General features: G+C 47.3%; 1 protein-coding gene across 1 annotated transcript in view; it reads right to left on the bottom strand.

The window, feature by feature from the left end:
- The window catches only part of TNPO3 (transportin 3), an 82631-nt gene that overhangs the window by 33861 nt on the left and 32525 nt on the right, over positions 1-16245 (bottom strand). Inside the window, exons 2-6 of the mRNA XM_077837661.1 lie at positions 14409-14609; positions 12910-12983; positions 11742-11898; positions 5025-5168; positions 1018-1193 (exon numbers count right to left, since the gene is read on the bottom strand). Coding sequence (XP_077693787.1) covers positions 1018-1193; positions 5025-5168; positions 11742-11898; positions 12910-12983; positions 14409-14609 — 752 coding nt within the window. The remainder of the gene's footprint in view (positions 1-1017; positions 1194-5024; positions 5169-11741; positions 11899-12909; positions 12984-14408; positions 14610-16245) is intronic.

Consider the following 16245-nt stretch of genomic DNA (forward strand, 5'->3'; position numbering starts at 1 on the left):
GCTGTCCTGGAAATATCTTTAGAAAACAATCTGAGGGGCTGAGTTGAACAGCAAAAACCTGTCCTCAAACTAACCAGCTTTGCTATTCTGTTTGAAGGAGGAAGATCAAAACCAAGACCACAGAGACAGTGAGGGCTGATTGCCGAATATGAAGTCTCTCCGTTTGCCATCTCTCAGTTCCCGAGGACCGACAGCACAGCATTGTGTAACAGACAGCATGGCCGAGTGGGCTGAGCACAGGACTGGGAGTTCTAATGGCAGTTCTAGGAGTGATCTGGGGCATGATCCATGGAAAGCCACCACCCTCTTCACCTTCATTTTCCCCTCTGATAGTGCTGACTTCAGAGGGAGGTAGCAAGGAACACTGGCCGCAGGGCAGGGGAGAGGAGACACTGCCACAAGAGATCTGCCAACTCACTTCCCATCTCTTGCCTTTGTTTCTCCTTTTACCCTTTATTCAGTCTTGTCTCTCTGCACTGTAAACCCTCTTATTGTGCTAGGCACTGTACAAGCAGAGTGAGGCCTTGATCTTGGTTGGAGCAGCTAGATGCTAACATCATAAAACCAATAAGAAGGGCTCTTTAACATCGGCACAGAACTCTGTAGATGGAAGGCAGGACAAGTCCCATGCCGTAGCACTCACAAGGCTGGTTTTCCCCTCTCCGGAAGGCTCATCCATTCCACTCTCTGTCTCTCATCACTCCATGAGAGGCGCACAGCGGCACGTCTTCTGCTGCCCTTTGATAAGAGCAAAGCACCAGCGTGCCTGCAACGCTCCCTCCTGCCTGCCCAAGCTCAGGTTGCTCGCCCCCGGCAATTCTAGCCTGGCGTACTGACGGCAAAGGGAAGCGCCATTAACTCAGCCGTCTCTGTTCTGTGAGCAATCATTTGCATACGACACTCCAGAGCACTGCACAAACACAGCCGATCCCAAGAATAGCTCTGAACAGACAAGTTGACAGTTAATTATCGCAGCTCTCCCCCCTCTCCAGGAACACCGGAGGCTCATTTGCTTACTTGTCTAAATCCTCCCGGGCCACAGCCATGTGATAGGCGGCCTCCAGCGTCAGGACTCCCTGGAAGAGCTGCAGCGCGAGGGGCAGGTTGGTCTCCACGTTTTCAATAGCATAGAGAGCCGAGCACACACAATCAGAGGCTGCCTCGTGCAGGTTTGAGGACGTCTTGTCTTGTCGCTGCAGGACAGGAGGGGAGGAAAGGAGCCAGGTGACTGTGGAGCGATAAACAAGGCTGCACCTAACGAAGCTTTTGTTTCATCTCAAATACCAAGGCACGTTTCTTAATACACAGCTCTCCCCACACCACCTCCTTTGCCTGCCCTGCATAGCCTGCTGCTGTACCCAGGGGGCAACTGACCTTCGCCCCACGGAACCCTTCTGGCTTCTCTACATGGCACGTAAAGAGGTGGAACAGAATGACTCAAATCTCAGGTCTGAGATATTTCAGCACCATGGAAAAATTGTACTACCCCTTTCTCCTTGGATGGTGAAGCGGGGGGGGGAACACCCCTCTAAAGTGCGGATAAAATACTGGTTTTATTATCCTGGTGGCTTAGGGTGGGCCCTGCCTGGTAAACATTCATGGCCATTGTGCAAGGCTCATTTCACAGAAGCTTTAATAGCTACCATAGGGCTGGGGGCAATTAGGAAAGGAGACAGGGCTGGCGTACAAAGAAGGAGAGAGCAGACAGCGAAGAGGAGCGGAAACAAAGGAATAGCAGTAATCCGGTGCACACCTATAGATGCCCTTTCATAAGGGGATCCTCAAGCATTTTGCAAACATTGAATAATTAAGCAGCACAATCCCTTGAGAACAAGGAAGGGCAGGGAGAAATTAACTGCAAAAACTATCATTAATGTAACATGCAGGCTGAAAAGCTGAGCACTCAGAAGTCAGAAAACCCCAGAGGATAACAGTTTCTATTGCAACATTAACTCAGACTTGTTTCATGCATTAAAAGTGCTGTCTAGTCCTCTTTCCATTGTTAAATGGGAACCTTAATTTGCATTTTTGTTTGCTTAGATTGTATCGTGCAACAAATGCAAAGCAAGTTACCCGTTTCATAACGGCATAATAATAAAACATTAGACAATACCTCATCCATGCAACAGGTCTGAGCGAACAATGCAGGACGAACTGGTACCATCTGGGAATTTCTGACTTGTGTGTGCTTAGCTCAGCTCTTCAACTTTCATGTTGCATTAATGCAAGTTTTTTACATTTAATTTTCCTGTTTTACTGGAGCTCTTTGGGGTTTCCATACATATGGAGAAAGACTTTCCTGAGTTAGCTGTTCTGAGTTAAAGGTGTCAGAAAAAGGAGGGATAAAAGCGCAGTACTGTACATGAACAAAATATTGACTTAAATGTTCAGAACTTGGAAAATCTACAGCCAGTTTTGTTTCTTTGATGAGGATTACAAACCAAGCCAAGTTTTATGCTTCTAGCCTTGAAAGTTAACGACGTTTGAATATTTTAAATCCTGTGCAGATGGAGAGAACTTTATTCCAACAGGTTTCAGAGTAACAGCCATGTTAGTCTGTATTCGCAAAAAGAAAAGGAGTACTTGTGGCACCTTAGAGACTAACCAATTTATTTGAGCATGAGCTTTCGTGAGCTACAGCTCACTTCATCGGATGCATACCGTGGAAACTGCAGCAGACTTTATATACACACAGAGATCATAAAACAATACCTCCTCCCACCCCACTGTCCAGCATTGAAAAGCTTTCAAGCCACAGATTCTTCAGGTCTGGGAAAGGTACTCCGAACGTCACAGCTAAATGCAAGGTGGAACAGATTGTTTAGTGCAAGTAGTTATGCTGGTCCCTTAGAATATGAGCTAACTACTTATGCTAAACAATCTGTTCCACCTTGCGTTGAGCTGTGACGCTCAGAGTACCTTTCCCAGACCTGAAGAAGAGCTCTGCGTGGCTCGAAAGCTTGTCTCTCTCACCAACTGAAGTTGATCCAATAAAAGATATTATCTCACCCACCTTGTACATGATGGAGAAAGTTATGAGCTCCTAAAAAGGGAGATTAGTATAAAACCTTGCACTAATTCTTAATTTAAGTGGTCAGTAACAGCAACTGATAGCAATGTTCAATTCGCAGATGGGAAGCAGACAGAAGTTGAAGTCACAAAGAACATCGGTGACAGAAGCTGGAATGGAATCCAGGAGCCCTGGTTCCCAGCCTCGTGCTCTAAGAACTCGACCAGTGGTCCCCAAACTGGGGGGTGCACCCTCCTAGAGGGGCACAGAGGAATGTTTGGGGGGAAGGGGGTGCGGTGGCAAGGTCCAGGCCAGCCCCCACAGGGGGCAGGGCAGGGAGTGCCACCCACCCCAGCTTCGCTCCACCCCCAGCCCAACTCCGCCTCTAGCCCCAGCTGCTCCGCGGAGCCAACTGGACAGTAATGGAGAGGGAAGCACAGACCGATTCCATTACTGGTAAGAGGGGGGTGGGGCACGACAGGAAAAGCTGAAGCACCAGTGAACTAGACAAAGTGGCCTCTTAATAGAAGTTGAGAAAACTGATGATGAATGGGCGAGACCGTGAGAACAGGAGACCAGATCGACTAGAATTTTGTGAACTTCTTTGCGGAAGTACTGTCTGCCAGAAAGTATAACTGAGTTTGCAAAGATTACAGGATCATGTGGTTTCTGCAATCCAATGCCACCCCACTCCCACTCCAGTCCTGCCCTGGACCAATGTGCTATAACTGGAAACAGTACAGTGAGCCATTTCATGACCCATCTGGGGATACAACTGCTGAATCCCAAGCTACACAGAGGAAGCATTTGTTGCAGTAGGGCTTTCGACAGGAATGCAGGCAAAGGGAATAACGGAGTCCAGGGGGCGAGAAGGTGTCTTACCATCTGCTTTAATTAAAAACGTTCATACCACTCAGATCGAGGACTTTCAAATGCAGCATGAGAAGAAATACATGGTTCTTTTCACTATCTGAATAGCTGGACGTTGGGAGTGTAGACGGATGATGACCCTGATGATCACCCTGAACAAGGTGCAGGTTTCTCCCTCCTCTATGGTACACAGCCAAACTGGAGAACAGGTCTTACATTCACATTTTAAGTCTACTGTGTTTTTGGCCCAGGGCCTTCACCTATCCATCCCCCAATAATCCCTTTGCAGTTCAGAAAACCAAGATTTTGTTTGAGTTGCTCTTTTCCCCGCCTAATGGAGCGAGGTTTCCTCCCTGACTCCATGAGCCACAGTCCTTTGCTGTTCATTTCTCTTACTCGGTAAAGGCTAAAAATGACATCTTCAACCCTCCCTTTCACCATGCTGTGCTTGGGGCTAACTTCACCCCAGTCTGCTCACAAAGAAACTTCACCATTCACCTTCATGGTCTCTGACCCAGAATGGAATAGGATCAGATTGGAAATTCACAGAGAATGTAAGCATCACCCCCTTCTCCACTTCCCTGTCCAGTCCCGAGTTCAGCATTCAGTGCAAGAACGTTGGCCCATGTTCTAGGCGTATCTCAGGTCAGCGACAGCAGCAGCTGGTTCCAGAAAACTGGAATCCTAAACTCGGGACTTGACATGCGGGCAGAAGAAGCACTTAAACTGGACTCTTGCTCTTAAGAGAGTCCTGTGCTCCTGTTGACACCCACTTCTCCAAATTGCCAGTTCTTGACAGCCTTCAGGCTGGAAATCGAGGAGGCACTAAGCAGAGCTATTTGGGGCACTGGGGAAGAGCTATCGTGCAGCCAGCAGCACAGTGGGATAAGAGATGGGTTGGGTCTCATACTCAAGACAGAGAAAAGGGCCCAGGAAGGGGAGTAAACTTCTCTTTATGACCCGCCATGCAGACCACCAATGAGCTGTCATCCTAGTGTGCCAAAGTTTACAACGGATTTGTAACAAATCTGCACAGGGATTTCAAACTGATTTAAAAGTTTTGCTGCTCCTCTCCTGGTAAAAAGTTAACATCATTCTTCCCGGGCAGAGAGGAACTCGGCCAATGGCCTGAGCGAATACTCACCAGCACCTCGAAGAGGAGGGACAGTAACTTGCTGTTGGCCATGAAGTTACTATCCAGAACTCCCAGGTTGAACCAGCTCCCCAGGCAGCGGAAAATTTTCATGAGCATCTTCTCATCGTTGCCTGCTTTCTCTACACAGGTCATCTGGGGAGAAAGAGCAGGGACGGAGAATTGGTTAGAGACCCGAAGTTACCAGTTCGTTTCCACAAGCACAAAACTGACGCCCTCCTGCGTTCAACAGGTTTCTGGAAGCTGTGAACAGAGAGGATCAGCGTTTCAAGGTATGCAGCATCCGTGGCGCGATCGTTGAGGGATGAACTGTATTTAAAAACCACAATTCCCCCGCACCCATCAGTGCCAACGTGAAGAGACTCGTCTATATCACTAAATGACACCCCACGCCTAAAATCAGCCTCTCGAGAAAAGCGCATGGCAAGAAACATGAGCCACATACTATACCCGGAATGTCAGTCTGGCAGGACAAGTGAAGGAAGCACGATCGAGATAGGAGATGACTTGAGCCCCCCCGCCCTGCCTAAATAGACAAGCCCCCCACGTGATCTAGGGACTAAGCCAAGCACATCAATTGACTTCAACTGCAGTGACAGCACATGGTGAGAAAAGCAGCTTGGAATATGTTCACCCGTCCACAGCACATCCATTTCCTACAGGGTCCTGTCTCAAAGATAGATGAAGCCCAGCCCTAATGAGCTTCCTATTTGCCAAGTCTCAAGTTAAGATTTCCTTATGCTCACTGCTGCAAAATACACTCGCATCACTAGCGTCTCAGTGATGGCTTTGAAAGGTAAAAGGCATCGTTCAGGCCCGCTTGAGGACAATCATTACACCATCGTGCCGCAAGAAACTGGGGAGTTATTTCTGACTGTGGCTGGGGGCCCTCAGCCTGGGGGAGGGAGAGCCTTCTGTTGTTCATCAGCAACCCCACTGACAAGGTTTGCCAGGACCCATCCAAAGGGGGCCCTTTCTGTGCGAAGCTAGAAGAACAGCCTCATGTTTTGCCCAGTCAGGCCTTGAGTGGACCCTGGACCACCCCAGCTCCAGGGAGAATGGAGCCTACAAGTTTGACAGTGTACCTTAACTTTCCATACCAAATGTTTCAAGAGGGTCATGCTTACTGTTCACTTGATAATCTAGTCCAGAAGGCTAGTAGCTCTGTACATTATTACAGCCTCTAGAGGACTCCAATAAAACCTCTGTCTTATTAGACAGAGGTTTTATTAGGACAGCAGGGGGTCTACTTAGCTCATGGAGAAATCACACAATTTTCATGGGTTGGTCACGGCATAAATAGAAAATTTCGCAGATGGGTTACATATCCCTGAAATTCACTATTTAGACTGCGATGAACCCAAGAAAATGGTGCAACTTCTCCCACAGCATTTCTCAGACTAGGGGTCCAGATCCAAAAAGGGGGTCAGAAGCCTATTAGGGGGCCGCAGTATTGCTACCCATACTTCTGTGCTGATGCTGGGGGTTGCGCTGCCTGGGCGCCAAGCTCTGCCGGCAGAGCGGAGAGCGGTGGCTGCTGGCCGGGCGCCCAGCTCTGAAGGCAGCGCCACCGGCCAGCAGCTGCAGAGAAGGGATGGCACGTATCATCATCCTTACGTCAGCGCTGCCTGAAGAGCTGGGCACCAGGGCAGCAGCCGCTGCTCTCCGCTCTGCCTTCAGAGCTGGGTGGCTGGAGACCAGATTTCTTGGTCCGTAATGCAATTTTCACAGCAGCGAAGAATTTGGTAGACCCCTAAATATAAGTAACTTAAAAAAAATATGAGCTAAATCCTATATGAGTTATATATATATATAAGTTAAATCCTAGACAGAGACACCCGATTTCTTTTTGCTCTTCAGGCAGCTCATTAAAATGCTCACTCTGGACTTTGGAAAGGAAATTTGGGTGGCCTTAATACAGAATCTTTAATATATGCAGAGCGCGCTGGGGCAAAGCAAACACCTGGGTGGAGTCTGCCTGGCAAAGCAAACAAATGACAGGCTGTCCCACGATTTCCTCTCAGAAGGCATATCTGCAGACGGACCACCAGCAGATATCACCAGCGAATTGCCACCGTGCTGCCAAAAGCCACTTTTCCTTTCAGACTTCAGGAGGGTCATCGTGGTGGAACATGCTCAGAGATTCTACCACTGGGTCCAGCTGGCCTGCTCATGATCCTTTATGATCCACCATCAGCTTTTGACTAACCCGGGCTTCCCACGTCATCTCTACTAAGGCAATAAGCAATCAGAGAGACATGAGCTTGCTCAACTAACCAATTAACTAATCAGACAGCCGGCTTCTCTCTCTTCACAGAGAAAGTGCCAGAGGTGGCTAGAGCGAAAAAGCAGCACAAAGTTTTAAGGGTAACACTTCTGCAGATCCATAAAGATAGAACTTAGGCTTTAAACTAGGTTGGAATTTAAACCAGCTAATTCTAGTACAGGCTCCGGGGTGAGGTTCTGTGGCCTGCAAGGTGCAGAAGATCAGACTAGCTGATCACGATGGTCCCTTCTGAAAGTCTCATAGACTTTTACAGTTAGAATCTGGATTCAACCAACTGGCAAAATTAGGAATGTGTTCTTCACGGCCATCCTTATATACACAGGTGCATTGTATGGTGTGAGTTGTTTTTTTTTCTGGGGCGGGGTGGGAGGAGAAGAGAGGGGAGAAAGAAAGAGCAGACACTTAATCAATCTGCCTCTGAAGCATTAGATATTGGCCACCGCTGGACATGGGATACCTAACTGATTGGACTGGTCTGGTCTGACCCCATGTTCCTAACCTCCCCTGCTCCTGTTTTTGGCTATACATTTGTATGGAGGCAGCCTTTTTGAACTTTTAAACTAAGAGTTAAGCTACTAGTTAAATTTGAAAAGAAAAGAATTAAACTTCAAAAGCAGTTTGAACACATGAAAATGAGGAATTCTGGACAGCAAGGTAATAAACTGGGGATGAGTGCAGTGCCGGGTCACACCACAGAACAGGGTTAACCCCCATATTATTTATACTCCTGGTGAATATTTTATTTGTCAAAATAATGCAATATAATCACACTGGTTTCAATTATTTTGGTAATTTATTTAAACTACAATATAATAGATGGAGAAGGGGAGTGGGGAGCACTGGCAAAAATCCCCAACCCCCGCCCAGTAATGTAACTAGGTTTGACCTTTTATTTCTAGTTATTAGACAACAAATATATGCAGCCATAAGCTCAGTGTCACATCATAGGCACCTGAAGAGCAAGTGAGGGCTGGGGAATCAAACTCACAATTTATAGTGACTACTGACCATCTCCAAATAGATCAGTAGCAAACAGTTCATGGAGCACATTTTGATAGGCAATTTTTTCAGTCCAAAAATTTAGTTCAGTTCTAATCACTAAAGCACCATAAGCATTTCTAAGGCCATACTGTCCTTTACACCACTCTGGCAATGTAAAGGAGCCTTAAAACTTTTACACCTGTTTTATACTCCTGCGGGAATTCACAAAGACAGTGGGAACAATTCACTAAGCAGGCAGGCTGCTACATTCTGCTCTGCCTGAGGGGACAGAGCCTGCCCCATGCCTATCTCCTCAGAAACACCCCAATGCCCTCTACCCTTCCATGCCGAGCATGCTGCAATAGGAAGCGAGAGGAACAGTGTCTCTCTCTCTCTCTCACATGCATGACTGCCAAGCGCTCCCTGCAGTGATTTATGTCTCTACCAGCTGATCCAGGAGCCCAAAATCAACCTGCCTGTGCTGCCAGGGATGGGCGCATGACCGCTCTTGCAGCTTCCCTATCAGAATTCATTTTTCTGTGGGGGACATGAATTCTGCGGGGGACATGAATTCTGCGCACACACAGTGATGCAGAATTCCCCCAGAAGTAATTATTTAGCATCTTCACTGATGAGCTGGAAAGAGGAAGTAACCAGCATGTTAACCAAACTAAACGGTAGGGACTGAAGTGTCTGGGGAAAAAGTTACAAGCAACAACAAGGACACAAATACAAGGACCTAGACTGAATAAAAAGGAGCTGAAAATAAAGTGAGATTTAACACAGGAGAGATATGGAAAGCCGGGGAGTCAAGACAAACACAAGACTATATTGGACAATGAACTGGAGGTGCTTGTTACAGGATAGCAAAGAAAAGGGCAACATGCTCCATATGATTTGGAGATCCTTTGGGGCAGAAGTACCCCATCACATTGCAGGAAGCCTCTTTATGGCTTCAGAGCACAACCAGAATACTATGCCCAATTCTGAGCAATCAGGTATCAGAAAGATACAAACAAGCTGGAGGGGATCCAGAGAACAAAAGGAATTAGAAATGGGCAAGAGAGTTGATTCACAAAGTAAGGTTAAATAGTCTACATATGGCACAGCTAATCAATGGCTAGAAGGGAACATAATAACTGTCTGCAAATAACAAAGGGTGTAGTATCAAACTGAGAAGGGAATTTGACCAGGGATGCTGGAACGGGGGTGGGGGGAGGGGCCATAGCCTCATCACTTTTAAAAGAGGGAAGGCGGGGCCTTGGGGGGGGGGGAGTGGGTGGCACGAGGGGCAGGGCCATGGTTCCGACATCAGTGTCCCCCTTACTTTTAGGGCACTTCTGCCACTCCTGAATTTGACATCTTATGAAGTTCTGTAACTAGGAGTAGTGGCATTAAAGAGTGCACAGGAAAATTTAGGGTGAGCTTGGTCGGGTGATGGAATAATTCCCTCAAAGGAAGTGGTGACCCACATCACTGGTGGCATTCAAAACTGGATTAGACAAAGTGCTGAAGACACCCTGGGGAATGAACCTGCACTAAGCGAGAGGTGGTTTTAAAGGTGAAGAAGAAGAGAGGTATGCAGATCTGTTCCAACTCCAACAGCTACGAAAATGAGAAAAATTATGGCCAGAGTTGAAGCAAAAGGAAAGCAGCTGGAGGAAAAGACTGGGGAACAGACAGCAAAGCAGACACAGATGCAAAGGGCAGCGAAAGGAGAGAAACAGAGAAAGCATGGGCTGCAAAGCAAAAAAATAACTTCTGTTACCATCTATTATAATTATAATACATCAAAATGCAATTCCATCTGGGGTTCTAGGATATTAACAGCCTTATTATGCACAGCTGGGGGGCATGTTGTATTTCCCATTTAAATAAGCAATGTGAAATGGTAAAAACTAATGAGGAGCTCTGCATTAATGTGTGTGGGGGCTGTATTTCAGTACAGCCTGGAGCTGGGTCGGGAGGGGTCCAGATTGGTCTCTCTTGAGTATTTAGTTCAAACAATTTAGTAGGAAACGAGTAAAGCATCCTTGGGAAAACACTGACTGAGTAAAGTGGGGCTGGATATATTCTAGTCAGCTCCTTTCAATCTCTGTGAACTGCTTTGGAGACGGGTTGATTCATTTCACTCCTCAAACCCAAGTCACAAGCCTTGTTGAGCACCAATGTCCTCAAGCGGTTAGCTCCCTGGAGAGCCTGGGCTCCCCTCAGTGGCACACCAGTGGGAAAACATCTAGAAATTCACCTGTGGATGTTGATTTTTCCATCCAGGTACATTTTTGCAGTTGCCACCATATAGCATCCTTTGGGTGAACAGTACGGGAGCATTGGGAACATAAGTACACCTCTACCCCGATATAATGCAGTCCGATATAACGTGGTAAAGCAGTGCTCCGGGCTTACCTGCCCCAGCTCACCTCCGCCTACGAGCACGCTGCAGCTCCGCTTCTCCTCCCTCCCAGGCTTGCCGCGCCAATCAGGTGGAGCAGAGGTGAGCTGGGGTGGGCTGCAGCACGTAAGGGGCAGAGGAACCACTCCCCACCCCAGCTCACCTCCGCCTCCTCCCCTGAGCACACTGCCGCCGCCGCCCCGCTTCTTCCCCCCCCGACAGACTTCCCACACCGAACAGCTGATTGGCGTGGCAAGGCGGGGGTGGGGGAAGGGAGAAAGGTGTACATTTCTTCAAGGCATTGCACGAAGGGCATGGGTAAGTCAAGAAAGAACTCATGGTAAAAATAAGATACATAAGATGTCCTTTAGGTAGCTGTAAATCCTAAAGTGCTTATTCTGACAAATCAATACCTCTTATTCTAGAATTACTTTAAAGTTTCTCTCTGCCAGTCTCCTTTTATATTAAAATAAGGTAAGTGAATGGTCTGAGATCCCTCATCTTTTTATAATCTATAAATAAGGCCCTACTTAATTCACGGTATTGCAGACCCCATAGGTGGCCGACAGCGGAAAAAACAATGGACATTATTACTTTTCCATGATTTTCCATGGCTTGTCCACAGCTCAGCCACGATTCAAGTAGGCCTTATGTCTAAACGCATTTAGTGCCAGTGAGAGCTGCTAGACTGACAGCCCAGGAGGCTGAAGGCCTTTAAGCACAGAACAAAGAGTGGCAGGGCAAGTTTCCTCCCCACACTGCCCCTCGCTAACGTGTCTCAATCCTGACCTGGAGAAACTAGCTGGAGGGGTAGTTAAGTCTCCATGACCAAACTCATTCCTTGGCCTACTGCTTACAGCTGGGGGCCAGCTGTGCTTTTTTGCTTGACTCTCATCCGCTAGGGACTGGAGAGAGCGACTAGTTTCATACTGGCGCTGTTAGGAGCCCTGATAGCTTCCTGATCACTTCCAACCCAGGCTAGATCTGAAATAGTCTCACCCGAGCAGGCTGATTTGTCACATGCCTGCATTCCAGGTGATCTACTTACTAGAAGGGAGATCACTGTACTGGAGTAATAAGCCAGGTCTTCAATGATTTCAGTACGGCGGTTGGCTCCAATGCGCAAAGATCGGCTATTAACCTCCTCTGGCAGCACCGTGAGGATCTCCAGCAGAAACGGCAGTGATGTCACGTCGTTACTGTACCTGAAGCAGACAGAGTGGAAAAGAGGTGAAATGGCATGGAGAAGAAAGGGGCTCGCCAACATGCACAATATCGAACTCCAGGAGCGTCTAAGCACTTTTAACACCACAGTGGGAGAGGAGAGGAATCTCACTGGAAGAGATTCTGGACAGAGTTGTCCGAAAACACATGGTCTGGATTCATGTCAAAAGCAAACGTTAGGCTATGAAATAAATGAGCATTACCGACCCCGGTTTGGGGTTTAGTTCTCCTACCATAGTCGGAAGTGCCTGTCAAGGAGGATGACAAAAAACTCTTGTTCTACAAATACAAGCAGTTAAGTCCTATCACACGCACACGCCGCCAACAATGACGTCATGCAATCTCCATTTCACATTGCAGTGGTTTTGTCGAGTGGAAACTTCGCACAGCACCTGCACCATTTCACGACAGCGCCCTGGGTACGTGCTGGCCTCATGCAGTGACAAGCATTGCTGGACGTGGATCCTGCTTTGAGCTCCAGTTGCTCAGTGACAGTACTCAGCCCTAGCAAGAAGCGAAAGGAATGTCTCACGACACTAACTAGCTACAGTTGCAACCCGTGAAGATGCAGCATTGACTGGCTTGAGACTCCTGATCAACCCTAAACCAGAAGGATACGCCAGCTATGCGCGCGAGAAAGGGATTGTAAAGTAATACAGAAATGGAGCTGAGGAAGACTTAGACCGCAGCCCCAAAAAAGCACGCACGGCTTCAATCACAGATATGTCTATAAACTGACTTGCCACTCGCCTCACCTAGAACACTTCACGACTATAATTCAATTGGAATCAGGAGCTACTTAAACTATCAGTCACGAAAAGGTTATTTTCTAGCACTTTTTCGACTCTTTTGTATCAGTGCACACAAGTGCAATTGTGCTTTCAGATCATTACCTTTCTTTTCGCATTCCTGTAGGCTAAGTCTTGTAGGAGTGGAGTGATTTGTAGGTTTAATATTTCTATAAAGCTTAATGATATAAAACAAATACTTACTTTTCCACCAGTGTCTGTACACAGCCCTTCCAAGAAGCCATTTGTAGGGCGAGATCTGCTATGGCTAATGCCAGCTAAAATGTGGGGGAGGGGGGAAAAAAGAACAAGTCTAAGACCAGTGCTAAAAACATGGAGTGTCCAATTTGTGCGGCTAGATAGGGGGAAAAACATCCAGTTTCTGTTCAGCAACACTGGGAGAAGATGGGAGAAGTCAAACCCTCTGTGAAGGAAAGCCAGACCCCTCCAATCTCATGGGAATCTCACAGGACTCAGTAGCCACGAGCCACAGTACTATTTCTCTAGTGTGTAAGCAGCAACAGAATACTCATAACCAATGCACCACTCCACCAGGACAGAAGGGGCTGCGTGACTTTTGCTGGGCACATCATTTAGTCACAGGTAACAGTCTCATTTCCTTCAGGCTGAGGGGTCATAGGGCCTTCAACTCACCTGTCAGACTGAGGCCAGCACTCTCCCACCCACTTGCAAACTGCAGTATCTGATCCAGATGGCCAACCATCTTCTCCATGGCTGCAAACCTTCTCTCAGGTTGGCTAGTGGAGGCTGCATCATACACACTGTTCCCTAGAAACTTAGCCAGTCTCCTTGGCAGCACTGTGAGGTTATTTGCATTTAATTTGGAACTGAAGCCAGGTACAGTTCCTCTGCTATAAACAATTTTCATCCAGGCCCAACCTTGCCTGCACAGAAGTCAAATGCAAAATTCCCATTGACTTCAACCAGTGCATGATCAGACCCTGCAGGCTGATCGAGGACCAACAGGTAGCAAGGTTGATTTGGACTTCATAGGGATGTAGTGACAAGTGCTCTGCAGTGTCATGCAGGAGAGCTAAGTTGACGGCATGAAGGAATAATTAGTTCAATATCTAAGATGAACACAGGCCTGGGGAAATGGTAGCACCTCACGTCAGAGACCTTCCAGTCTCTGAGGGTGTTCTGATGGGTAATTCAATGTTGTTTTCATAGCTGAGCAGGGAAAAGATCCTTGCATAGCAGCTCCGCCCATCACTCTCCCAAAGCAGCACAGAAAGGGGTAAAATAATGTATTAACATATTGAATCACTGCTGAATTCATCATCGGACAAAAAATAAACTAAGCTGAGCCTATAAATGGAGATACTGCTCTGACTGGGTCTAAAGGGCATTGATTTTCCTTTTCTCCGTTTTTCCTGCTCCACGCTAAATGAAGAAGAGCCAGGGAGCATGAATGCTGGATTTCTGAAAGCCAGCAGTGAAAAACTTTAGTTATGATTAAACATGACTTGCAGCATCTATTTCTTGCCCTTTCTCCTAAACAAGGCAGCAATTATTGCACAGAATGGATTTGAGGGGGCAGTGGTGTAAATGTTACAACGTGTCCACAATGCATATCTAATTAAGGCACTGAATTATTCATCCTTTATTACGGAAGGTGGTATGCAACTGCCTTGAGAAATGCTCCTTTTCCTCCCCCACACCAGGAGTAACACACAGCTTACCTGAGTTACAATGACCGGTGACAGATCTTTCAAGTTCTGGATGTGGGACAGTAAAGAGTCCCGCAATGAAGCATGCGAGTCTGTGGGGAGTTCATAGAACGACGTCTGAATCTTCATCTTCATGGTCTGCGCTGCGAAGTAGCATGATTCTACATCCTGCCGGATCTGTAGCAACTGGTCTGAGATCTCCCACGCATGAACCTAAAGGCAAATTGGAACATTGCCATCAAGCAGAGAAAGACATGGAATAGAACTCAGATTAGCTAAACATTAATTGGCAGGGTTTTTCGAACAAAATGGACTTTCCACAAGTTTAAGCATCAAGTCTGCAAAAGGAAGAACCAAGAATTCCTGCAATTACAACTCCCTTGTTCTTAGCAAGACTATCACCAGAAGTGTTGAACTGGGTACTCCCTTCTGAAGGTGTTGCTGTCAAAAGTGTCAGTCACTTAGCAGAGGCTGGTTACACAGAGATGCCAGGCTCAAGCACAACATGAACCAACTTCACCTCAAGGTAAAAGAGCAAATCATACACCTGACATGGGAATTGCTTAGTATTTCCAGTAAGGCGGCTACTTTGGTGATTAAAAGGAGAGTCAGCTTTGCCAGTGGACCTTGGTTTACACATGCAATGCTTACTGCACTTCCACTCCTGTTCTAAAACGGCGTTCATTGCCAGATGTGTGACAAATTACAGTTCAGCAGCACAAGACATGCTAGCCATTCACCATCAGCACCATTCACCATACAGCCTGAAGCTGCAGTCACCTGGGACTTTCCAGACCAGCTTCAGGATCCCAGCTGGGCCTTACAACACATTTCCTGGACCTTCACAAATGACTAAGAACCGCACCTGAGCTGTTGATAGCTAAATGAAGTCATTTCATGGGGTCAGGGGAGAGAGAGAGGGAACAGAAATTACACGAAAATATTTTAGTAATAATCATTCTGCAATTAGCTCTTAGATCTGCGAACGAGACTGGAATGCAGCTCACACTCCAATGACAAAAACAGCCAGATTAGCAAATAATGAGGTGGCCAGGGCAGTCTTACAGAGCGATCCTGACATCCCAGTAAGCTGGGCCCTCTGAGACAAACTGTGTTCTAATACAGCTGAGCCAAGTGCAAAGCGACGCATCTAGGAACCAGGAACATAAGCCACAGCTACAGAATGGTTCCCGGGGAGGAACCAATATGAAAAGGGTCTAGGAATCACAGTAGACAAGCAACTCAACATGAGCTCCAGGTACAATGCTGTGGTGCAAAGGGCCGTGCGATACTTCGATGTATAAGCAGAAAAGCGGTGAGTAGGACTTGTGACGTACAAGAGGTCAGACTAGATGATCTAATGGTCCTGTCAAGCCTTAAAACACACAAAACCTAGGTTAGGTTATCATCATTCCAGAGTGAGAGATGAAAATCAGACCTACAACTTTCTCTGTTTAGTTAGCGTGGTATCTGAGCTCCAAATGCACTCTCTCCTCTAACACAGAGAGATCACTCTTTGCCAGCATGCAGTAACAGTAGAACTGCCCCTTCTCGTTACGTCCCTATAACAAATCCAGTGTGCTGGGAGGGCTGTAAAACGGGCACAAGGTGGAAGTGCAACCCTTTCCCCATTTCCCCCCAAGCCCCAAACTCCACTCTGATGTTGCACACTGCATGAGACACTGCTGCTCACTATGCCCTGGGCAGACTGCTCTCTCCGCCGCCCCATCCGAGGAGCCACACACGTCCCAAAAAGCCTTCCAGACCTGTGCCCGGAGCACTGTGCTGCGTTGGATCAGCGTGCAGCTCTACCTCAGCAGCAGCGGGATGCCTGCTGCTTGACACGGTT

This window comes from Eretmochelys imbricata, chromosome 1, assembly GCF_965152235.1.
Source record: "Eretmochelys imbricata isolate rEreImb1 chromosome 1, rEreImb1.hap1, whole genome shotgun sequence".
NCBI lineage: Eukaryota > Metazoa > Chordata > Testudines > Cheloniidae > Eretmochelys > Eretmochelys imbricata.